The following is a 25,894-nucleotide window of genomic DNA, read 5'->3' on the forward strand; positions in this document are numbered from 1 at the left end:
ATGTCGCTTCCGGAGGCAGTTTGGAAGGTTGAACAATTTTTACACGCTATGCGCTTCAGCACTCGGCGGTCCTGTTCTGTAAGCTTGTATGGCCTACCACTTTGCAGCTGAGCCGTTATTGCTCCTAGACGTTTCCACTTCACAATAACAGCACTTACAGTTGACCGGGGCAGCTGTAGCAAGGCAGAGATTTGACAAACTGACTTGTTGGTGCCAAGTTGAAAGTCACTGAGATCTTCAGTATGGGACATTGTACAGCCAATGTTTGTCTATGGATATTGCATGGCTGTGTGCTCGATTGTATATACCTGTCAGCAATGGGTGTGGCTGAAGTAGCTGAATCCACTCATTTGAAGGGGTGTCCACATACTTTTGACAATTTAGTGCATGTGCAAAGTGTTGTCCTGTAGTGTAAAGGCATGATTAAACAACTTTATATTCAGCATATTGAGATTCTATTACCTTTCTTACAGACAATACATTTTTAGTGAGCATTTATTTTCCTCCTCGGTATCCCTCAATCTGTTTATAATCTTTAGCACTCAGCATTTTCTCAGCCACCATTGATTACATGCATTTGCACTTGAGGTTCCCTTCAATAGTTAGATGTGCTTTTACATCGCAAGCCAAACACAAGTTAACAGTATCTTAATACTCTAATACCTTTCAATCAAAATTCTAGTTCTTTGTAGATATTCTCTCTTTAGGCTCCCCTGAAACCATATCAAAACAGGTAAGGGTATTTAAATCACTGCATTTTAAATACTGTTCCAGCTCAGACCTCAACTTGAATTCTTGGAAGAGATTCTGGGGGTTTAAATAGTGACAACTAGCTTAATGTGTGTGCACATTGCACACAGCCCTGCTAAACCAGGGGTGTGAAGGAAAAGGTTAAGTTACTGAAAGGAATCATAACATAAATAAGAACTACAGTATACCTGTCCTACAGCTTGGAATAGGCCTGCATCAACTTCTGGATAATCTTCTGGATAATCAGAACACTTCACTTGACCAAGCTTGAGGCTTTGCAAAATAAGACTGTGTCATTCTGATTGATTGATTGACAATTCATTAATTTCAGATTTCTGTGAAAGAGAGCAGGAGTCAGTAAGCATTTGGATTACAATTCGAGCACACCAGCGTTTGACAAAAGTGATATCTCTTATGTTACATACATTCCATCTGTTATCTACAGAGCTTCATCACTCTCATTCCTTGCACAAAGTGCCATGAAGCAAAGTTAGTCTAAGTAGTTAATAAATAAGTACACATCCTATTCTAGTAAAAAAGAAAACACTATGTCTTGCTCTGGGAGATGCATTGCATTAACAGATCTGAAACAGTCACTTGACAAGCAGAATTCAGAGGAGAATTTCTACATTTAAATTCAAAAGTAAATCAAAATCAAATCACATTTTATTTGTCACATGCGCTGAATACAAAGGGTGTAGAATTTACCGTGAAATGCTTGCTTAAGAGCCCTTCCCAACGATGCAGATTCTGATGACACGTTTGTTGTTACCATGAAGGTGTTGATCATGATTGTTAGCATGCAGTAGGCTCACCCCTTTTAAAAACAAGTCTGTGTTAACAACTATGGTTAGAACAATAGGGGAAGTAGTATCAGCGTTTCTTAATGCTTCTATATTACTCTGCATCTACAAGGGTAAATACTGAAATATGTCTCCTCCTCCTAATTCTTATATGGATATATTAGTACCAGTAGTCTATAGGATGGACAATCACCATTGTTTCAAGTCATCAAGTCTAAAGGACAATGAACGACATAAAATGTACAAAATGATTATGATCCACTGTGTGGTTGTTACAGTTTGTAGAGATTGGGTGAGGGTATTTAAGCCATATCTGAATGAAAATATGAGTCAATTAGTCAATAAAAACAACTAAGGAGAACAATACAGTTAAACGATTTGATGAAAAGTATTGGATAAGTAGGATTACAGTGTATCCATCAAATGTACATCGAGGACATGAGGGGTTCTCTACAGCAGGCCAAGTGTTACTTGCACTGGTGGCATAACATAGTTAAACATTAAATATGGGTGAGACAGGAGGATTGTATAACGTACAGGACGACTATCGAACACCAACACACAGTAAATGAGCTTATCAATTTCAAATCATTTGCTAAAATACTGACAAAGAACTAATGTTCACAAAGTAACCAAGAGAATTGTTGCTGGGCCTAAAACCAAGGATCACAAAAACATCTGCTAAGGTGATGATGAGGCTACAAAGAAAGAAAGCTCTGTCGACAGCGCATTTTCTCTTCAGCAAATCTTTGGTTTCATGTCAGAACTATTAGCACCATCAATGCAAGTAACATAGCGGGGAAACATTTGAGAGTGCTAATTCCTAAACAGGATCTTCAGTTGGAATCTCCTCATGGAGAATACCGTATGTGAATATTGGTCAACAATGTTATATATTTGAGTTATGCAGGGCAGTGTAAAGACAAGTATTGAATGACAATGGTCATACTATGTATTACCTCAGCGCAAATAACTTGCTCACTGTTATTTTCTTACTAAATGGGCACTGGAGTCTAGGCCTATACATTTCAAGTTGAGCAGCTATTGTTTGATGATCCTGTTTCTTCCATTCCAACAAGGGTGTGGATTTGGGATTTTATTGTATATTCAAAAGCAAATTGGACAAATGGACATAAATAAATAAATCAATAGCTGATGTTGAATCCACTGCTACAGGCTGGTGTGTAGCTTGGTGATTGCTAATGCTGATTGGCTCATTATGAGTGCCAATGTTTTGTCAATGCCCAATGAATTTCTCCATGCAGGCATTTGACTATGAAACTCATGGAGGGTTGCTATTTCAATAAAAATATCAATAACAAGGCATCAAATTATATAATGTAATAAATTAACTTTGTTACAATATCAGTTATAAAAATAGAGATATCTTACTTGTTTACGGGCATATAGAATTTTGTTAAAATTACTTTTTTTTTTTTAATGGGGAAAATAATCCCAGCTCTCATGTACTTATATTGTATAGATAGAGAGAAGATCATGACAGCTACTCTGAGTTCATCTCTTCACCTTCCAGGACAGGGCAAATAACTAAACACAAAAACCTTATGGTTTACCTCCCTATTTTAGCAAATAGATAGCCTTAAAATCCAGACTGAATGGATTGTGAAACAAACATGAAACAGAGCTGAGTTCAGTCTGGATATCTAGGCTAGCTAACAGAACCATTGTCATTCAAATTTTGTATAAATTGCATAGCTCCTCCTTTTGTCTTTCAGCCTTATGTAAAAGTAGGAACAGCAAGCTGGATTGGGGTTGAGGGGTAAGGTGTAGGGGTTTATTCTGGAGGAGTGGACCTCCTTCGCTTGCCACTGATGCTGCGGTAGTTGAACGGCCTCATTTTCATCTCCACAAAGGGGACAGAGAACTCATGGCCCTTCCAGTGGTACCAGTTGATACCCTGTATAGGATGAAGAGAGGACAAAATGTAGGATCAAGAGAGAACCGTGTTCAGAAACTAAGATATCTGATATTACACAACGTGTTTTTTTTAGAATATGTACAGTGCACTTCATTTATCAAGGATGTGCGTACGCCACAAACTTTACTATATGACTTATACAGTATGTCTAATATGGATATTGTCCTCAATGTTCAGTTCACTTCTAATTCAAATGTGACATCCTCAGCTGTCTCCTGTCTCCTCAGCTGACTCCTGTCTCCTCAGCTGTCTCCTGTCTCCTCAGCTGTCTCCTGTCTCCTCAGCTGTCTCCTGTCTCCTCAGCTGTCTCCTGTCTCCTCAGCTGTCTCCTGTCTCCTCAGCTGACTCCTGTCTCCTCAGCTGACTCAGACCAACCTTAGTGGTATTTCTAATATTGCCCATTGTGCTGTTCAGAAAAATGTGTGGACATTTTCAATGCTATTTGTGGTTTGAACTCACTATGGTCATTGTAGACCATAATTCAATTAGTGGATAAAAAATAATTCAGACATTCTTATCTACAGTACAATGCACAGGTAACTGCCAAAATAAAGGAAACACTTGATTAAATTAGGGATACAAAGTATATTGATAGCAGGTGCTTCCACACAGGTATGGTTCCTGAGTTTAATTAAACAATTAACATCCCATCATGCTTAGGGTCATGTATAAATAAGTCCAGTAGCCCATTATTTTGGCTACCATGGCTAGAAGAGGAGATCTCAGTGAGTTTGAAAGAAGATTATCAAAGGAGTATAGGGGGTTTAAAGTGTGTGTGTGTGTGTGTGTGTGTGGGCGTGTGTGCGAGCGAGTACGTGTGTGTGTGTGTCTCAGTCACCAGATCTCAATTGAGCACCGGTGGGAGATTCTGGAGCGGCCCTTGAAACAGCGTTTTCCACCACCATCAATAAAACACCAAATTATGGAATTTCTTATGCAAGAATGGTGTTGCATCCCTCCAATAGAGTTCCAGACACTTGTAGAATCTATGCCAAAGCACATTGAAGCTGTTCTGGCAGCTCGTGGTAGCCTAATGCCCTGTTAAGACACTTTATGTTGGTGTTTCCTTTATTTTAGTAGTTACCTGTAGCTAGTTCCTCTTTTTATGTCTGAGATCATTTCATGTCATCAAAAGGTTATATTGGAAACTGCTAATCTGTGTAATGTTGCAAGGCTTCTGTAGTAGTCTCATCAAAAGCTCTTTACAAGACTCTTACTTGTAACAAATATCACACTGTTGGGAAAGCAGTAAGAGATTTAAAGTTTTCTTTACGTCTTTAATGGAAATGACTGGGAATCTCACAGAGTGTGGCCTTTAATTCCAGTCATTACAGTGGTAAGCTGAGGCAGCTGTTCAGTCCCACTGTTCAGTCCCAGTGCGGATGATAACAGGGACACAAACCTGACTGTGTCTCGACTCCCCGTATTTCCCGTTCAGGTTGGCCCGATGGCAATTTTTGTACCACCAGGCTCCTTTGTAGGACAGAGCGCAGTTGGTCACGGCGATGTCATTGTCTCTGTCCTTGGTGGAGAAGGGACGGCCTTGGTGATAGCTCAGCGAGTCCCCTGTGACAGGGAATAAAAATGAATTGAACTGACGGAACCAGCAAATGACATGGGTACACTGGCAGTCTGAAGCGTATAATACTACAGGGCTAGAGCCACGTGTTGAGGGATGGGGGATAAAATAAGTACAAATATATTTCATCAACCATAAAGAATGGAGGAAAAAGGCTTTTACTGTTCAGTGGGGCGGCAGGTAGCCTAGTGGTTAGATCGTTGGGCCAGTAACCAAAAGGTTGCTAGATCAAATCCCTGAGATGACAAGGTAAAAATCTGTTGTTCTGCCCCTGAACAAGGCAGTTCACCTACTGTTCCTAGGCCGTCATTGTAAATAAGAATTTGTTCTTAACTGACTTGCCTGGTAAAATAAATAAAAATGTCTTGGCTGTCAGAGGTCATATATGTTTAATAGATCAGTTGATTGGTCATAAATCAGCACCACATAGAATAGAGTGTACATAAGCGCTCACCAGCTGTGCCATTGTACTCTCCTATCCTGAGTTTGTACAGATTCCTGACGTCTCCAATGGCGAACTTGTCATAGCTGGCGTAGACAGACTCCTGGCCATCCTTCATGTCGATCCGGAGCTCATAGCGACCTTGAGCTGAGAGCTTCTGTATGTTGTCCAAACCTGATGAAGAGACAATAAAAACACACAAATATTATACATACATACCAGTCAAAAGTTTGGACACACCTACTCATTCAAGGTTTATTCTTTATTTTTACTATTTTCTACATTGTAGAATAATAGTGAAGACATCAAAACTATGAAATAACACATATGGAATCATGTAGTAAGCAAAAAAGTGTTAAACAAATCAAAATACATTTTATATTTGAGATTCTTCAAAGTAGCAACCCTTTGCCTTGATCACAGATTTGCACACTCTTGGCATTCTCTCAACCAGCTTCACCTGGAATGCTTTTCCAACAGTCTTGAAGGAGTTCCCACATACACTGAGCACCTGTTGGCGGCTTTTCCGTCACACTGGGGTCTTCACTATTATACTATTATACTATAAAATAGTAAAATAAAGAAAAACCCTTGAATGAATAAGAGTGTCCAAACATTTGACTGGTACTGTGTATACACACTATATATACAAAAGTATGTGGACACCTCTTCAAATTAGTGGATTTGTCTATTTCAGCCATACTGTTGCCAACAGGTGTATAAAATTGAGCACACAGCCATGCAATATCCATAGACAAACATTGGTAGTAGAATGGCCAGTACTGAAGAGCTCAGTTACATTCAATGTGGCACTGTCTTTCCAACAAGGCAGTTCGTCAAATTTCTGCCCTGTTAGAGCTGCCCTGGTCAACTGTAAGTGCTGTTATTGTGAAGTGAAAATGTCTATGAACAGCTCAGTCACGACGTGATAGGCCACACAAGCTCACAGAACGGGACCGCCGTATGCTGAAGTGCATAATGTACTCACAACTGAGTTCCAAACTGCTTCTGGAAGCAACATCAGCACAATAACCATTTTCTCGGGAGCTTCGTGAAATGGGTTTCCATGGCCGAGCAGGCGCACACAAGCCTAAGATCACCATGCACAATGCCAAGCATCAGCTGGAGTGGTGTATAGCTCGCCGCCATTGGACTCTGGAGTGATGAATCACGCTTCACCATCTGGTTGTCCGACGGACAAATCTGGGTTTGGCGGATGCCAGGAGTTCGCTACCGGTCCCAATGCATAGTGGCAACTGTAAAGTTTGGTGGAGGAGGAATAATGGTCTGGGACTGTTTTTCACGGTTTGGGCTAGGTCCTTTAGTTCCAGTGATGGTAAATCTTAGGTAAAGTACAGCATACAATGAAATTCTAGAATATTCTGTACTTACAACTCTGTGGCAACAGTTTGTGGAAGGCCCTTTCCTGTTTCATCATGACCTCAGCCCCATGGAAGACCTTTGGGATGTATTGGAACGCCGACTGTGAGCCAGGCCTAATCGGCTAATATCGGTGCCGACCTCACGAATGCTCTTGTGGCTGAATGGAAGCAAGTCCCCGCGGCAATGTTCAAACATCTGGTGGAAAGCCTTCCAACAAGAGTGGAGGTTGTTATATCAGCAAAGGGGAGACCAACTGCGTATTAATGCCCATGATTTTGGAATGAGATGTTCGACAAGCAGGTGTCCACATACTTTTGGTCATGTAGTATATATGGTGCATTCGGGAAGTATTCAGACCCCTTGACTTTTTCCACATTTTGTTACATTACAGCCTTATTCTAAAATTAGTTGAATAAATGTTTTCCTCATAAATCTACACACAATACCCCAAAATGACAAAGTGGAAACAGGTTTTTAGAAAAAAGAAAAAAAGAAAAACCTTTATTATATAAGCATTCAGAACCTTTGCTATGAGACTCGAAATTGAGATCAGGTGCATCCTATTTCCATTGATCATCCTTGAGATGTTTCTAAAACTTGATTGGAGTCCATTTGTGGTCAATTCAATTGATTGGAAATGATTTGAAATGCACACCGCCTGTCTATATAAGGTCCCCCAGTTGACAGGCCATGAGGTTGAAGGAATTGTCCTTAGAGCTCTGACACAGGATTGTGTCCAGGCACAGATCTGGGGAAGGGTACCAAAACATTTATGCAGCATTGAAGGTCCCCAAGAGCACAGTGGCCTCCATCATTCTTAAATGGAAGAAGTCTGGAACCACAAGACTCTTCCTAGAGCTGGTTTCCCAGCCAAACTGAACAAATCCAGGGAGAAGGCCCTTGGTCAGGGCGGTGACCAAAAACCTCATAGTCACTCTGACAGAGCTCTAGAGTTCCTCTGTGGAGATGGGAGAATGTTCCAGAAGTTCAACCATATCTGCAGCACTCCACCAATCAGGCCATTATGGTAGAGTGGCCAGATGGAAGCCACTCCTCAGTAAAAGGTACATGACAGCCCGCTTGGAGTTCGCCAAAAGGCATCTAAAAGACTCAGTGCATGAGAAGCAAGATTCTCTAGTCCGATGAAACCAAGATTGAACTCTATGGCCTTATTGCCAATCGTCACGTCTGGAGGAAAGCTGGCACCATCCCTACGGTGAAGCATTGTGTTAAGCATGTAGTGTCATACCCAAGACGACTCGAAGCTGTAATCGCTGCAGAAGGTACTTCAACAAAGTACTGAGTAAAGGGTCTGAATAATTATGTAATTGTGATATTAAATTATATAAACTGATTTTTGCTTCAGCATTATGGGGTATTGTGTGTAGATTGACGAGGGGGAAAAAACTATTTCAAACATTTTACAATAAGGCTGTAACCTAACAAAATGTGGAAAAATGAAATTTGTCTTAATACTTTCCGAGTGCACTGTGTGTGTGTGTGTGTGTGTGTGTGTGTGTGTGTGTGTGTGTGTGTATATATATACATATATATATACATATATATATATATATATATATATATATATAGGACAAGTCAAAAGTTTGTGTATATATATATATGTGTATATATATATATGTATATATATATAGGGTTATTCTTTATATTTACTTTTTTCTACATTATAGAATAAAAGTAAAGACATCAACACTATTAAATAACACATGTGGAATCATGTAGTAATTATTCAAAGAAACCACCCTTTGCCATGAAGACAGCTTTGCACACTCTTGACATTCTCTCAACCAGCTTCACCTGGAATGCTTTTCCAACTGTCTTGAAGGAGTTCCCACATATGCTGAGCACTTTTTTTGGCTGCTTTTCCTTCACTCTGCGGTCCAATTCATCCCAAACCATCTCAATTGGGTTGAGGTCGCGTGATTGTGGAGGACAGATCATCTGATGCAGCACTCCATCACTCTTCTTCTTGGTCAAATAGCCCTTACACAGCCTGGATGTGTGTTGGGTCATTGTCCTGTTGAAAAACAAATGATAGTCATACTAAGCGGAAACCAGATGGGATGGCGTATCACTGCAGAATGCTGGTTTAGAATGCCTTGAATTCTTAATAAATTGACCACAGTGTCACCAGCAAAGCACCCCTACACCAACACACCTCCTCCTCCATGCTTCAAGGTAGGAACCACACATGCAGAGATCATCCGTTCACCTACTCTGCTTCTCACAAAGACATGGTGGTTGGAACCAAAAATCTAAAATTTGGACTCATCAGACCAAAGGACAGATTTCTGCCTGTCTAATGTCCATTGCTCGTGTTACTTAGCCCAGGCAAGTCTCCTCTTCTTATTGGTGTCCTTTAGTAGTGGTTTCTTTGCAGCGATTCGGCCATGAAGGCATGTTTCACAGTCTCCTCTGAACAGTTGATGTTGAGATGTGTCTGTTGCTTGAACTCTGTGAAGCACTTATTTGGGCTGCAATTTCTGAGGCTGGTAACTCTGATGAACTTATCCTCTGCAGCAGAGGTAACTCTGGGTCTTCCTTTCCTGTGGCGGTTTTTATGAGAGCCAGTTTCACCATAGCGCTTGCGACTGCACTTGAAGAAACTTTCAAAGTTCTTTTCATTTTCCGGATTGACTGACCTTTATGTCTTGAAATAATGATGGCCTGTCATTTCTCTTTGCTTATTTGAGCTGTTCTTTCCATAATATGGACTTGGCCTTTTACCAAATAGGGCTATCTTCTGTATATCACCCCTACCTTGTCACTATACAACTGATTTGCATTAAGGAAAGAAATTCCACAAATTAACTTTTAACAAGGCACACCTGTTAATTGAAGCTGGTTGAGAGTATGCCAAGAGTGTGTAAAGCTGTCATCAAGGCAAAGAGTGGCTAATATAAAATACATTTTGATTTGTTTAACACTTTTTGGTTACTACATGATTCCATATGTGTTATTTCGTAGTTTTGATGTCTACACTATTATTCCACAATGTAGAAAATAGTAAATATAAAGAAAAACCTTTGAATGAGTAGGTGTGCCCAAACTTTTGACTGGTACTGTATGTATATAAATTGATTTCTCATTTCAAATGATAACTGTCACTTACTCAAGTCTAAAATTAACTTCTACCTGCATCTTGACATGGTTAAAACTGATGCACACAGCAAATGACATGTAGAGATAACAGGAAGTGGTCAGATGGTGAAAAGTGTCCATATCTTCCAGTCAACAGTCTGTGGCGGATTTGGCCTTGCTGCTACTGCCAGCCCAGAGCCTAGCCAGGCTGTGATGATAAGGACCAGCGAGATTATACCTATCTTTCCCAAGATAACAAACCTTCCTGCTTGGCATGGATGTTTCCTGTTTAACCTCAAGCTGAAAATCATATGATGTTGTAGATGCCTCATGATAGCAGATGGCAGTTTTTTGAAGCTGTCAAGCTTCCGATGATAAGCATTGGGCTGAACCAGAGCAAAACTGGGCTTGGTCTTCGATATGTCAGCAAAAGATACAGTCGGCATTAGAAAGCAAAGAAGGCACTTGGTGGTGACAGGGGAAAAGCAATTGCTGTAATAAGATGTGTTAAACATTGAGTGAACTCAGATTTGCCATCGCAGAATGCAGGATCATCTGCTCTTCATCACTTAGATAGCTTAGTTTTTCATTACAAATTGCCAGCAGGATTAAAAATGCACTCAGAGGCTGTATTCTGTTCAAATTTTATCTCCTAAATTAACATCTCTTATCATTTTATTACCCATCTTACTCCTGCACTTCCACAGAAATGAGGGGGCAAATTAAAAAGTGCAATAATAATTGCATATTGCACAACTGCATCAATTTCTTTATATTACGACCTCAAATTGACAATATATTTGGCCAGGGTCAGGTCAATGAGTCCGATTAATGGATAGCGCCCCAACTGTAATAAAAATGGGCTTTAAAAAAAAAAACGGCCTCTGATAATATCATCCGCTAATTCCCGTTTCTTCCGTGTGAGCAAATCGTAATCTTAAGTGTCCCAGTAGATAGAGCTCTTCCAGATCAGGGTAGTTAAACCAAATGTTACTGTGTCTCCCTGTACTGCAGGATGTTGTAGATAAGGTCAGGTGCTGTGTGCTTACATCATCTGAAGCTCCACTATGCTGTCCTCCGGGAGCACCACTATTCTCCTCTCATGGTCATATATATCTATACCAGTGGCGGTCACTGCCGTTTAAGATGAGGGAAGAGGATTTTTTGAGGGCCTGACTTCTATGACAGCATATTGGATGACTCTCATTCATATTCCATTCACCCAGTTCAATGTAACAGTGATAGGTTTAGGCTACTGCATGATGCTCAAATTGTCCGCTATACCCATCGTGAGCTTGCTACTACCTAGCCTATGAATGAAAGTTTACAATGTAGGTGCACACAGGTCGAGAGACAAATTTGCGGCGACACATGGACAGACAGCGACATTCATTACCGCCTTTCACACTCTTGCTTGCATCTAGCTGATATAGGGTGTAATCATTAGTCCAATACAGTGCCTTGCGAAAGTATTCGGCCCCCTTGAACTTTGCGACCTTTTGCCACATTTCAGGCTTCAAACATAAAGATATAAAACTGTATTTTTTTGTGAAGAATCAACAACAAGTGGGACACAATCATGAAATGGAACGACATTTATTGGATATTTCAAACTTTTTTAACAAATCAAAAACTGAAAAATTGGGCGTGCAAAATTATTCAGCCCCCTTAAGTTAATACTTTGTAGCGCCACCTTTTCCTGCGATTACAGCTGTAAGTCGCTTGGGGTATGTCTCTATCAGTTTTGCACATCGAGAGACTGACATTTTTTCCCATTCCTCCTTGCAAAACAGCTCGAGCTCAGTGAGGTTGGATGGAGAGCATTTGTGAACAGCAGTTTTCAGTTCTTTCCACAGATTCTCGATTGGATTCAGGTCTGGACTTTGACTTGGCCATTCTAACACCTGGATATGTTTATTTTTGAACCATTCCATTGTAGATTTTGCTTTATGTTTTGGATCATTGTCTTGTTGGAAGACAAATCTCCGTCCCAGTCTCAGGTCTTTTGCAGACTCCATCAGGTTTTCTTCCAGAATGGTCCTGTATTTGGCTCCATCCATCTTCCCATCAATTTTAACCATCTTCCCTGTCCCTGCTGAAGAAAAGCAGGCCCAAACCATGATGCTGCCACCAACATGTTTGACAGTGGGGATGGTGTGTTCAGGGTGATGAGCTGTGTTGCTTTTACGCCAAACATAACGTTTTGCATTGTTGCCAAAAAGTTCAATTTTGGTTTCATCTGACCAGAGCACCTTCTTCCACATGTTTGGTGTGTCTCCCAGGTGGCTTGTGGCAAACTTTAAACAACACTTTTTATGGATATCTTTAAGAAATGTCTTTCTTCTTGCCACTCTTCCATAAAGGCCAGATTTGTGCAATATACGACTGATTGTTGTCCTATGGACAGAGTCTCCCACCTCAGCTGTAGATCTCTGCAGTTCATCCAGAGTGATCATGGGCCTCTTGGCTGCATCTCTGATCAGTCTTCTCCTTGTATGAGCTGAAAGTTTAGAGGGACGGCCAGGTCTTGGTAGATTTGCAGTGGTCTGATACTCCTTCCATTTCAATATTATCGCTTGCACAGTGCTCCTTGGGATGTTTAAAGCTTGGGAAATCTTTTTGTATCCAAATCCGGCTTTAAACTTCTTCACAACAAGTATCTCGGACCTGCCTGGTGTGTTCCTTGTTCTTCATGATGCTCTCTGCGCTTTTAACGGACCTCTGAGACTATCACAGTGCAGATGCATTTATACGGAGACTTGATTACACACAGGTGGATTGTATTTATCATCATTAGTCATTTAGGTCAACATTGGATCATTCAGAGATCCTCACTGAACTTCTGGAGAGAGTTTGCTGCACTGAAAGTAAAGGGGCTGAATAATTTTGCACGCCCAATTTTTCAGTTTTTGATTTGTTAAAAAAGTTTGAAATATCCAATAAATGTCGTTCCACTTCATGATTGTGTCCCACTTGTTGTTGATTCTTCACAAAAAAATACAGTTTTATATCTTTATGTTTGAAGCCTGAAATGTGGCAAAAGGTCGCAAAGTTCAAGGGGGCCGAATACTTTCGCAAGGCACTGTAGTTGCACGCGAGAGTTTCTACTGGACAAATTCAGGTATGTTTATCCCAGTTTTGTTCTGTTTACTACCGTTTAAGAAACTTTTTTTGGACAGAATCGGCAGAATGAATGCACCCCTGATCAGCCACTTAAGGCGCCGAATGGTTCTGCCAGCAGGAGTGAACACAGAACTGAGTCAGGGGAAATTAAACCAATGAAGTCATAAGGAATATTTACTGGATGAAAAGTGCTTTTACCAATCAGGAATGAGTCATGAATCATAGTCGTTTACCAGGATCTGTGTGTCACTAGTACATGTGGTACAGCCTGGGTAGGGGCTTAGTGGCATTTGCTGACGTAGAAAGAGGCATGGATGAACGCTCTGACGTAAATGCAGGGTCATCGAGACTCTGTAATGTTCTAAAGGTTAAATTAATTAACAATCCTTTTATCAAACAGACAGATTTGGGTTCTGAAAGTGTACTGTCTTGTCATTCTATTTTTCTAATTAAAAGTACCAAAAGTATTTCTCAAGGTTGGGATCTCTGTTATGAAGTATTCACGGGTACAATCTTTTATCTATTTCCAAAACAATAACATGAAAACTGGCCCATGAAGAAACAGCTTTTCTAATGAATATAATTATGGCTATTATAATGAGATTTGCAGAAATGTTTCACAGTGCATCAAAGGAGCGAGCCTTTTGTTTTGTTTCAGAATCAGAGAATTTATGAAAAACAATTACCATGCAGTGAGAAATGAGAGCAGAATACATCCATTAATAAATCACAGAACTAGTGTTGTGAAGTAATAAAATAAAGGAGAGAGAGAGAGAGAGAGAGAGACTACAAACAAATGTGTAAATGAGGTCAACTGTTAACCCTGCTCTGGGAGAGATAAGCAGAAGCAGACTGCAACACAAACACAAGGGCCTCTTATTCCTATTTTAAAGAGTTTTTTCTGTACTTTTTGTACTTTTTAGCCTGTAGTTCTCTCTCTGCTGTGTCCACTGAGCTGTTGGGCCCACCCTGCAACCTTATTGGATAATGCTGGGCAGACCTCTTGCTAGCTGTCACTCAAATGCCAAGTGCTGAAGCTCATTGGCTACAACTCAAATTGCTAGGGGGCTGGCCCATGTGGGGGGAATGTGGGAAAATTTGTGACGCATTCTTATGTGTAGACTCAATAGCCTTGGCTTCTCAAATGACTGCCTCGCCTGGTTCACCAGTGTGTCAAATCGGAGGGCCTGTTGTCCGGACCTCTGGCAGTCTCTATGGGGGTGCCACACGGTTCAATTCTCGGGCCGACTCTTTTCACTGTATACAGTATATCAATGATGTCACTCTTGCTGCTGGTGATTCTCTGATCCACCTCTACGCAGATGACACCATTATGTATACATCTGGAACTTCTTTGGACACTTTGCTAACAAACCTCCAAACGAGATTCATTGTCATGCAACACTCCTTCCATGGCCTCCAACTGCTTTTAAATGGTAGTAAAACTAAGAGCATGCTCTTCAACCTAGAATATGTGAACAACTACAAATACATAATGTCTGGTTAGACTGTAAACTCTCCATCCAGACTCACAATAAGCATCTCGAATCCAAAATTAAATCTAGAATTGGCTTCCTATTTCGCAACAAAGCCTCCTTCACCCATGCCGCCAAACATACCCTCATAAAATTGACTATCCTACCGATCCTTGACATCGGTGATGTCATTTATAAAATAGCCCACAACACTCTATTCAGCAAACTGGATGTAGTCTATCACAGTGCCATCCATTTTATCACCAAAGCCCCATATACTACCCACCACTGCGACCTGTATGCTCCCATTGGCTGGCCCTCGCTTCATATTCGTCGCGAAACCCGCTGGCTCCAGGTCATCTATAAGTCTTTGCTAGGTAAAGCCCCGCCTTATCTCAGTTCATGGGTCACCATAGCAACACCCACCCATAGCACGCGCTCCAGCAGGTATATTGCACTGGTCATCCCCAAAGCCAGCACTTACTTTGGTCGCCTTTCCTTCCAGTTCTCTGCTTCCAATGACTGGAACAAATTGCAAAAATATCTGAAGCTGGAGTCTTAAATCTCCCTCTCTTACTTTAAGCATCAGCTGTCAGAGCAGCTTACCGATCACTGTACCTGTACACAGCCAATCTGTGAATAGCACACCCAACTCATCCCCATATTATTACTTACCCTCTTGCTCTTTTGCACCCCAGTATCTCTACTTGCACATCATTATCTGCACATCTATCACTCCAGTATTAATGCTAAATTGTAATTATTTTCACCTCTATGGCCTATTTATTGCCTACCTCCCTATTCTTCTACATTTGCACACACTGTGCATAGATTTTTCAATGTTTATTTTATTTTGTGTTTTTGACTGTACGTTTGTTTATGAGTAACTCTGTGTTGTTGTTTTTGTCACACTGCTTTGCATTATCTTGGCCAGGTCGCAGTTGTAAATGAGAACTTGTTATCAACTGGCCTACCTGGTTATATAAAGGTGAAATGAAAAATTTAAAATTAAATGGTAAGGCCCAACTTCAGGAAAACAGTCGCTTTCAAACTATGGATTTCGTGGCAAATTGAGGTGAGACAGTAATTCTTTTCATAGCTTATGCATGAACTACACATTGACACATCCAGCCCAAAGTATTTAAAGATACTTTCTTAGTCACCAAAGTACTGGAGCATGTATTTAAGTAGTGTACAATTCAAACTACATTCTCTATCCCAGGAGTGGGGGTACCTCTCTAGAGAGCTAGATATAAAGTACCTCCGAAAAAGTGTTATGGGGTTGAGATGAGTCATCTAGAAAACAGTCTTACCGAGCCAGAATTCATCCTCTAGGTTTCCAAAGCCGACCCTGTAGTCACTCCACTTCCTGGAGAAGTCTGTCAGGCCGTTCTGACGACGTTGGAACACCTGAAACACAGATACAGATAAAGATAAGACCAGGTGACAAAACTTTATTCTACCAACATTTTGATAAAGTACAGTCCCAAATGGCACCCTTTGCACTGAAATGTTGGGTGTTGTTGGGTTTTTGTCTGCAAGGTATATATCTTGCTATGAGACACTTACGATCCAGCCTCCTTCATCTGTGGTCATATCACAGTAGACCTGCACTCCCTGATTGGCATCTCTGTTGATGTAGATGGTGTAGACGCCATTGAGGGACTCCCCGTTCAACAGATGCTGGGCACAGTTCTGGGGGGTGGCAAACAGACGATTTCCTGGAGAGGAGTAGAACAGAGCACATGAGATCAGCTCAACACAATGGAGAATCACCAGGACTGGGCCGTATTCATAAAGTGTGTCATAGTAGGACTGCTTATATAGGACTGCTGATACAGGATCATAGTGAATACGATTATATAGACAGGGGAGATCTGATCCTAGATTAGCTATCCTACTCGGAGATGCTTATTGAATATGGGATTGGACTTTAGATAGAGATTGTGGATAAATGGTAAATGTGTGTGTGTATATCTATGTGCTTGCATGCGTGTGTGTGTTTACCTGTTGTGAAGGCCGTAGAGACGATTCCGCTGGTCTCTAATCCCCTGGCAGCCTGCAACCTCACAGTGTATTCTGTGGTTTCTGCCAGCCCCTCCAGACGGATCCAAGTGTCCTCGGCATCCAGGATCAGCTCCTGTAGTACCACACACACACACACACACACACACACACACACACACACACACACACACACACACACACACACACACACACACACACACACACACACACACACACAGGGAACCGGAACTATGAGTGGATACGGTACAGCAAACTGTTTTATCTAGATACAATCCTAACAATTGTAGAGCAGACAGTAGCCCAAAGAGGGGACACTATCTGACTCCTACTGTACCAACAAACAACAAAAGCACCCAGGCACATCTACAGAAATGAAAAATGTAGGTGAGGCCCATTTACATGTTGAATTCATTATTCAGTGTTGTTGGTCCTTATACAACTCTGTCCTGTGTTTTTCTTAGAGTTAAAAAGGACAACTTAAATCACAGATTGAGGAGAGGAAAGGACCTTATCAGACACTGGTGCTATAAGGAGCTGCCAGGAAGAAGAAGAATTTATATTTCTGTCTAAATCTCAAGATGGCTCAATTCCCTTTCGTTGCTTTTGACAAACCGACTTTTATCAAGCGGATCTTCTGATGGCATCATGTTTCTCTCAGAGATCTCTTTTTCTGGCAGATGAAAAAGAGATCTCTTTGATAAGCTCTCTAGGAGCCTGCCGTGACAGCAGAGTGAACTGTGAATTTAATGGGGCTTTGAGCCACATGAAATATCTATGAAGAACTGGATGAAATATTCAGCCATTTTGTAAAAAGTCACACATTTTAAGGCAATTTGTTGGATGAATTATGCAGTTAAAGCCGCTCTTTAATTGATGTTTCTCTCACAATGGACCTTACACTGTTTCGCTCTCGTTTTTTTGTAAAGATTATTATTTTTTGTTAGAAAGACTTGTTACTAATATAAAATATTTGCATGTTTGGAATTGTTGATCATGTACAAGGAATCATTTACAATAGAGGTTGCCTAATTACTGTATATAATCTAGTATTGCTCTGATCTGGAAGGTCAACATATGATTCATAACCAAACTAAAACAGATTGCTGTGGTGAATATGAACATTATATTAATAGAGAGAGGAGGTTGGGAATAATTTTTGCAGACAGAAATGAACTCAAACAGAGTAAAACAACATAGTCTGTGACTTAAACCAACTCCTCTGTGCATGACTGACACCCACTGGACAAACACAAGCACCAAAAAAGGTCAATATAGTAAAACACATGCATCTTAACAGATGTGTGTGTGTGTGTGTGTTGAAAGATATAGAAAAGACGAAGACAGTGAGTACAGTACAGTCTTGAGCTCTTTCTGTGACTTCGTACCAAATGGCACTCTATTCCCTTTATAGTGCACTAGATTTGACCAGAGCCCTATGGGAATAGGTTGCCATTTGGGACGTATCCTTGTGCTCTGTCTGTTTGATGTAATTAGTTGAGAGAGATATCTGCTGCAGAATATCAGGGGAATTGTTCCTGGTGAGTTATTAATAGAGGTATTGCATCAGAATAGACCGGTTAATCTACTTTATTATTATTACCCAGCTACATCAAAGAATTTTATTAAAATGAAAAATGTTCCAGGAGGCAAATTAAAAGATCTAAATGGCTCTATTGCCTGGGCATCCACTGTGGAGTAGAGCTGCATGGGCCTGTATTAAGAGGCAATTTGTCTGGGAGATACAGGATGTCCACTGTTTTGGTAGCTTCAAAACGCTACCGGTAACACTCACATTACGGCTCATATATTATCAATCATATCTCCTGTGAACACATTTGGCTTGATGATACAGCATGGAGGCTACAGTGTGTGATTTAGATTGGAAATTCATAGACAAAGATAAGGCAGTATTTTGGTAGCCTGTATGTTTGGGCTATGATGCTAACTCCTTGTCACTAATTCATTGTCATGCCAATGTTTGACTTGACAATGACAGCAATGGAGAAGACAAGAGCACAGACAGATCCGGGACCAGGCTAGTATTTTGGCAGCTTGAAAACACTACACATAACACTTATGGCTCATATCAATAGGGCTGGCACAATTACAGTATAACCGTGCAAAAGGAAAAAAAACATTTAAAAAATTACTGACCGATGTGGATGAAAACCCTCATGAAAATAAAATAAGTCAAAAATGTTTTGGGTGGAATGAACAGGGACAGACGGGAATTTGTATGGTTATTGATCCTAGCTGAAATGTAAAATGGTCAACTGTTTAAAAAAGTATATATGGTGACGGTGGTCATTTGGCAGGCCAATTACCATCATCCAAAATTCCATGACTGTCACAGCCCTACATCTCAATTCCTCATGTGAGCTTCTTTGGCCTGATTATACAGTAACAGTTGAGTGTCTGTGTGAGAGTGATTGGAAACTCTTGTTGATGAAGTTAGATACGACCTACTGTATTCTACTTACCTTTCTGTTGCCGTCCACTGACTTGTATGTGAGCATGTAGTTGTCGATGTCTGCGATGGGCGGTTGCCAGGAGATGAGGGCACTGCGGTGGTTCACCTCGCTAGCCGTCAGGTTCAGAGGAGCGTCCATGGCTACAGGGGACCAATCAAATAGCAGATTATCACATAACAGTTCCATTGAGTCAAATCATTATGTCTGGTGGTCAATTTTTTAAAATCCATATACTGTACTTAAATTGGAAATATTGCCCAATTATGGTCTATCTCCTAATCTGATGACCCCCCTCTAGCGGACCTTAGTTGAAGTCACCCTTCTGAACATGCATTCTCATGTCCTTTACCCAGCATCCATAATGGCAAAATGTTTTATCTGCTGAAAATTCACGCTAAAAAAAGAATTAGCCATTCCAAACAGAAGATTTTTTTACCCAAGACCCTATCCTCCTCTCACATCTAGATAGCTGATATAGGAAAAGGAGTGCATGTCTCTCTCATTTTCATATCTCCCTCCTCCTGTTGTCCTCAGGTGTTTTTAGGGGGGGGAGGAATCTATGACAGTTCAGTAATCAACAGCGTGTTCTACCACTGATAGCCTCAGGACTGAAGGATTTTCTACATGAGATGCAATGACATCTCAACACTGCAGTAGTGCCGACGAGAGAAAATTACAATGTGGATGTCCACACTGACCTGACTGCCTCTTCCAGGAGAGACTGTCATTCTCCTCCTGTCTCCTCAACATGACTGCAATGCCTGAGAGAGTGTTTATCTTTCCTTTCCCTTTCATCCCCCTTTCATTGTGATGGACACTGATTCAACATTTTCATGTCGTCCGAGGGCACATCTCAGAAGCTTTTTCAGTCATCACAATGCCTACACTTCTCTTGTTTATTTTCTCTCTCGCTCACTCTCTTACTCTCTGATCTCGGTCAATTCTTTCTCGACTCGCTCTCTCATTCCGGTCTTTAATTACAGTATGCCTGCACTCTGAGGCGTGTTAACACTCTTTACAATAGGACGTTCTGTAACATTCTAATGTTCTATAGTTTTGCCACATGCAAATGTAGAGGTGTCTCAATAGACAAACAGATGGCAAGGGCAGTAATTAATTATTATTACTCCTGTATGCATTGTACTGAGACAAAATAAACGTGTTTCCTTCAAGAAACAATTATAAAGTTCATCCCAATGCACTGGTTCAGGTGGATACTAAACCAAGCTTTAGTTATTTGGAAGAAACATAAAAACTTATGTGAATAACATATCTCTCACTGGTCAAGTCTTTTAGAAAGTGAGTCAACCAATAACTTCATGCTCATAAGAGGTCATCAACACTGGAACTATTTATCAGAGCATAACAGCCAGTGAAACAAAGCATAAGCAATGCATAACCACATCAAAAACATTTAATGAGACGCAAGTTAAGAGCAAAAAAGACCAATAAAGTCTGGTGAATTTGGCCATCCCATCCAGTGATTATGTGTCAACATCAGACAACAAGGCTGGCACTGGAGTAGCAAAGCCAATGGCCTGTGACACTTTAGACAAATTCATTTAGCCAAAAACAGTGTCAATAAATAAAGTTTTGCAAAGGCCACTGTTTGATTAAACATTGGGGAATTGCCCCTCATTCTAGGGAGACTTTTACTGCAAGACACAAGACAAAAATAAAGCCAGAAAAAAGTACTGGTTGTTGTTTTTTGTGGGAATAAGTTTTTGTACTCTACAGAGGCAGAGCAACAGCACACGTGTTCTGAAAATGTTCATGCAGCTCCAGCACTGTGCAGACTGGATAAAACTCTGCCGCCCTGCTCCCTTGGGGATATTAATGGCCTGCTGCTGACAGAGAATTTTTGTCTCAAAAATAAGTTTAGAGATTCAACTAAACTAAACTAGACCATTTTCTCCCCTCCTCTTCTCCCTCCCCTGCCGTAGAGTAGGTATGAACTCATTGGCTTGTGGAGGTCGTTAGCTAGGAGTAAGGTGGCATATTAGGACAGCCTCAGTCTCGGCAACTCCTGTGGAGATTGAAAAAAATCTTGCTGAGACTGAGGCTGTCCTAATATGGACACTGTATAGCAGGAGTAGAAACATGGTCAGCCACTGCAAGGGCCTCAGTAAGAGGGGCAATGATTCCTGTTGCTAATTAGACACACTTTATCTGGGAGGTGTAAAAGGGCACCCGTTAATTGAATAGGAGCAAGTTTCAAGTAGTTCCAGGTAGCCTGCCTTTCTCTGAGTAGTCTGTCTGTGCTGCTTCTTGAACATGTGATTCAGAAATTCCACATTTTGATGTGTTATAGTCTGGATTTAAAATGTATTATATTTAGATGTTGTGTCTCTGGCCTACACACAATACCCCATGTTGAAGTGGAATTATGTTATTAAAAATTAATTTAAAATGAAAAGCTGAAATTTCTTGAGTCAATAAGTATACAACACCTTTGTTATGGCAAGCCTAAACAAGTTCGGGAGTAAAAATGTCACATCCCATGTTCAAGAATTGGCTTTTTCTCACTCACTCTAGGTTAAATAAAAACAAAATCTCCAAAATATTGTTACTTTTTAAACAAAGAGATTATTATTATTATAATTAATGAATTTAGAATTATATAAAAGTCCTTTAGATATTCTCAGGTATTCTCACAGATCCTAAAAGAAAATGCCCCTTAGATATTAATTTAGAATCCTCCAATCCTCTAAATGTAATTATTGGCAGAGAGACACGTCATTGAAAAATATATTTTTAGATATACTGTAGGCCTACCATGGGTGAAATGAGTCTCACTAGTGTTGAGTAATGTGCTATTAAAAGTGGTGTAGGTCTAATTTCTTTAAAGAGCATATTGAAGTTAGAAGCAATAGGATTTGAAGATATAGCCTACAACTATTTTAGCACCATTTTGCGCTGCTCTGAGACAAGCATGGGGACTGGTCTTGATAAATCAATAATATTTTTATTTTCACTTAATCTCCGTTTGGGTATAGGTTAGACTAGAATTAGAAAATTAGGGTGCAAAAATGTTATGCTCTTAGTGTAACCTTTATTTAACTAGGCAAGTCAGTTAAGAACACATTTTTATTTACAAGGACAGCCTACTTCTTCCTCCCCATCAGGGAATTGAACCCCGGTCTCCCACGTGCCCTGCCTGCAAGACACAGGGATTCTTTTGCTAAATAGCCCAGTAATGTACTGCCGACTGTCACGTTATACAGCACCATATTTTCCATTCCATCCTAATGGAAACCCAGAGGGATTTTTGTTTTTCTTGTAATAGAAACACCATAATATTCATCAAATTAATTAAGCAAGTACAAGTTAAAAGTAGCCTACCTCCGACCATCACGCTGTACAGCGCCATAATAACCCTGAGGGTTTCGTTTTTTTGTTTTTATTGGAAAAGAAACACCATAATATTGATCAAATTAATTAAGCCAAATTTCTTAAAATCAATCCCATATACTATGTTATTACAAAAAAGGGTTTAAATTATCTGGTAATGCCAAAATGGAAGACTATCAAATGCTTCTCAAAGATGCCCTCTGGTGGTCAAACTAGCACTAACTTGCAATAACAGAAAAAAATGTCTGATAATTAAATAACGTGCCACGGAATGCTCCAGCAGCCTACAAGGTGTGCTACAGTATGACACGGCTTTTAATGGAGGAACCAATGTAATAAGTTGCATGGATGGACTCTGTTTGGAATAATAGTGTTTAAGGTAAATTTTTAATGACTACCTTATCTCTACACCCCACACATACATTTATCTGTAAGGACCCTCAGTCGAGCAGTGAATTTCAAACACAGATTCAACCACAAAGAGCAGGGAGGTTTTCCAATGCCTCGCAAAGGGCATCTATTGGTAGATGGGTAAAATAAAAGCAGACATTGAATATCCCTTTGAGCATGGTGAAGTAATTCATTACAATTTGCATGGTGTATCAATACAGGCAGTCTTAACAAAGATACAGGTGTCCTTCCGAACTCAGTTGCCGGAGTGGAAGGAAACCACTCAGGGATTTCACCATGAAGCTAATGGTTATTTTAAAATAGTTACAGAGTTTAATGGCTTTGACAGGAGAAAACTGAGGATGAACATTCTAGTTACTCCACAAAACTAACTTAAATGACAGGGTGAAAAGAAGTTAGCCTGTACATGATAATAATATTCCAAAACATGCATCCTGTTTGCATTAAGGCACTAAAGGAAAACTGCAAAAAAATGTGGCAAAGAAATTAACTTCATGTCCTGAATGCAAAGAGTTATGTTTGGAGCAAATCCAACTCAACACACCACTGAGTACTACTCTTCATATTTTCAAGTATGGTGGTGGCTGCATCATGTCATGGGTATGCTTGTCATTGAAAAGGAATAGGGATTTAATTGTTTTTTATATAAAAATAAATAGAGCTAAGCACAGGCAAAATCCTAGAGGAAAATGTGGTTCAGTTGTAACGATTGTCCTCTTCTTCTGACGAGGAGTAAGAGATGTCGGACCAATGTGCAGCATGGTAAGTGTCCATTTTAATATATAAAACTGAACAATACAAAATAACAATGTGAATGAACAAACGAAAATCGAAACAGTCCCGTGTGGTACAGACACAGGAAACCAGGCTACCTAAGTATGGTTCTCAATCAGGGACATGAATGACAGCTGCCTCTGATTGAGAACCATACCAGGCCAAACACAGAAATCCCAAATCATAGAAAAAGGAACATAGACAACCCACCCAACTCAAGCCCTGACCATACTAAAACAAAGACATAACAAAAGAACTAAGGTCAGAACGTGACATCATTCTGCTTTCCAACAGACACTGGGAGACAAATTCACCTTTCAGCAGGACAATGACTTAAAACACAAGGCCAAATATACACTGGAGTTGCTTACAAAGACAACATTGAATGTTCCTGAGTGGCGTAGTTACAGATTTAAATAAAATCATCTTGAAAACCTATGGTAAGACTTGAAAATGGCTGTATAGCAATGATCAACAACTATCTTGACAGAGCTTGATCGACGTTAACAAGAATAATGTTTAAATATTGTACAATCCAGGTGTGGAAAGCACTTAAATACTTGTATTGTATTGAATACTTGCAGTTGAAGTCAGATGTTTACATAAACTTAGGTTGGAGTCATTAAAACTTGTTTTTCAACCACTCCACAAATTTCATGTTAACAAACACAAAGGTCTTGGTAACACACTATATTTTTGGCAAGTCGGTTAGGACATCTACTTTGTGTATGACACAAAGTTTACATACACTAAGTTGACTGTGCCATTAAACAGCTTGGAAAATTCCAGAAAATTATGTCATGGCTTTAGAAGCTTCTGATAGGCTAATTGACAACATTTGAGTCAATTGGAGGTGTACCTGTGGATGTATTTCGAGGCCTACCTTCAAACTCAGTGCCTCTTTGCTTGACATCATCGGGAAATCAAAAGAAATCAGCCGAGACCTCAGAAAAGAAATTGTAGACCTCCACAAGTCTGGTTCATCCTTGGGAGCAATTTCCAAATGCCTGAAGGTACCACTTTAATCTGTACACAAGTACACAACAATAGTACGCAAGTATAAACACCATGGGACCTCGCAGCCGTCATTCCGCTCAGGAAGGAAAAGCGTTCTGTCTCCTAGAGATGAACGTACTTTGGTGCGAAAAGTGCAAATCAATCCCAGAACAACAGCAAAGGACCTTGTGACGATGCTGGAGGAAACAGGTACAAAAGTATCTACTGTATATCCACAGTAAAACAAGTCCTATATTGACATAACCTGAAATGCCGCTCAGCAAGTAAGAAGCCACTGCTTCAAAACCACCATAAAAAATCCAGACTACAGTTTTCAACTGCACATGGGGACAAAGATCGTACTTTTTGGAGAAATGTCCTCTGGTCTGATGAAAGAAAAATTGAACTGTTTTGCCATAATGACCATTGTTATGTTTGGAGTAAAAAGGGGGAGGCTTGCAAGCAGAAGAACACCATCCCAACCGTGAATCACGGGGTGGCAGCATCATGTTGTGGTGGTGCTTTGTTGTAGGAGGGACTGGTGCACTTCACAAAATAGATGGCTTCATGAGGGAGGAAAATAATGTGGATATATTGAAGCAACATCTCAAGACATCAGTCAGGAAGTTTAAAGCTTGGTCGTAAATGGGTCTTCCAAATGGACAATGACCCCAAGCATACTTCCAAAGTTGTGGCAATATAGCAACAAAGTCAAGGTATTGGAGTGGCCATCACAGAGCCCTGACCTTAATCCCCATAGAATATTTGTGGGCAGAATTGAAAAAGCATGTGCGAGCAAGGAGGCCTACAAACATGACTCAGTTCCACCAGCTTTGTCAGGAGGAATGGGCCAAAATTCACCTAATTTATTGTGGAAAGCTTGTGGAAGGCTACCCGAAACGTTTGAAGTTAAACAATTTAAAGGCAATGCTACCAAATACTAATTGAGTGTATGTAAACTTCTGACCCGCTGGGAAGGTGATGAAAGAAATAAAATCTGAAAGAAATCATTCTCTTTTCTTTTATTCTGACATTTCACATTCTTAAAATAAAGTGCGGATCCTAACTGACCTAAGACAGGTAATTTTTACTTGGATTAAATGTCTGGAATTGTGAAAAACTGAGTTTAAATATAATATAAGGTGTATGTAAACTTCCGACTTCAACTGTATGTAAATGGAATATTTCTGTTTTGAATTTGAAATACATTTGCATAAATGTTTTCACTTCTTCATTATGGGGTATTATGAGTTTTATGAGCTGTATTCAG

General features: G+C 40.2%; 1 protein-coding gene across 2 annotated transcripts in view; it reads right to left on the reverse strand.

Moving 5' to 3' along the window:
* Positions 1-305: 305 nt before the first annotated feature.
* Positions 306-25,894, reverse strand: part of tnr (tenascin R (restrictin, janusin)) — a 151,225-nt gene continuing 125,636 nt past the window's right edge. For both annotated transcript variants that reach the window (XM_024391647.2, XM_024391646.2), the window contains exons 17-23: positions 19,102-19,232; positions 16,601-16,733; positions 16,163-16,314; positions 15,907-16,003; positions 5,526-5,687; positions 4,895-5,058; positions 306-3,471 (exon numbers count right to left, since the gene is read on the reverse strand). In XM_024391647.2, the coding sequence (XP_024247415.2) occupies positions 3,349-3,471; positions 4,895-5,058; positions 5,526-5,687; positions 15,907-16,003; positions 16,163-16,314; positions 16,601-16,733; positions 19,102-19,232 (962 nt within the window). In that variant the 3' untranslated portion in view covers positions 306-3,348. The remainder of the gene's footprint in view (positions 3,472-4,894; positions 5,059-5,525; positions 5,688-15,906; positions 16,004-16,162; positions 16,315-16,600; positions 16,734-19,101; positions 19,233-25,894) is intronic.

This window comes from Oncorhynchus tshawytscha, linkage group LG28 (assembly GCF_018296145.1).
Source record: "Oncorhynchus tshawytscha isolate Ot180627B linkage group LG28, Otsh_v2.0, whole genome shotgun sequence".
NCBI lineage: Eukaryota > Metazoa > Chordata > Actinopteri > Salmoniformes > Salmonidae > Oncorhynchus > Oncorhynchus tshawytscha.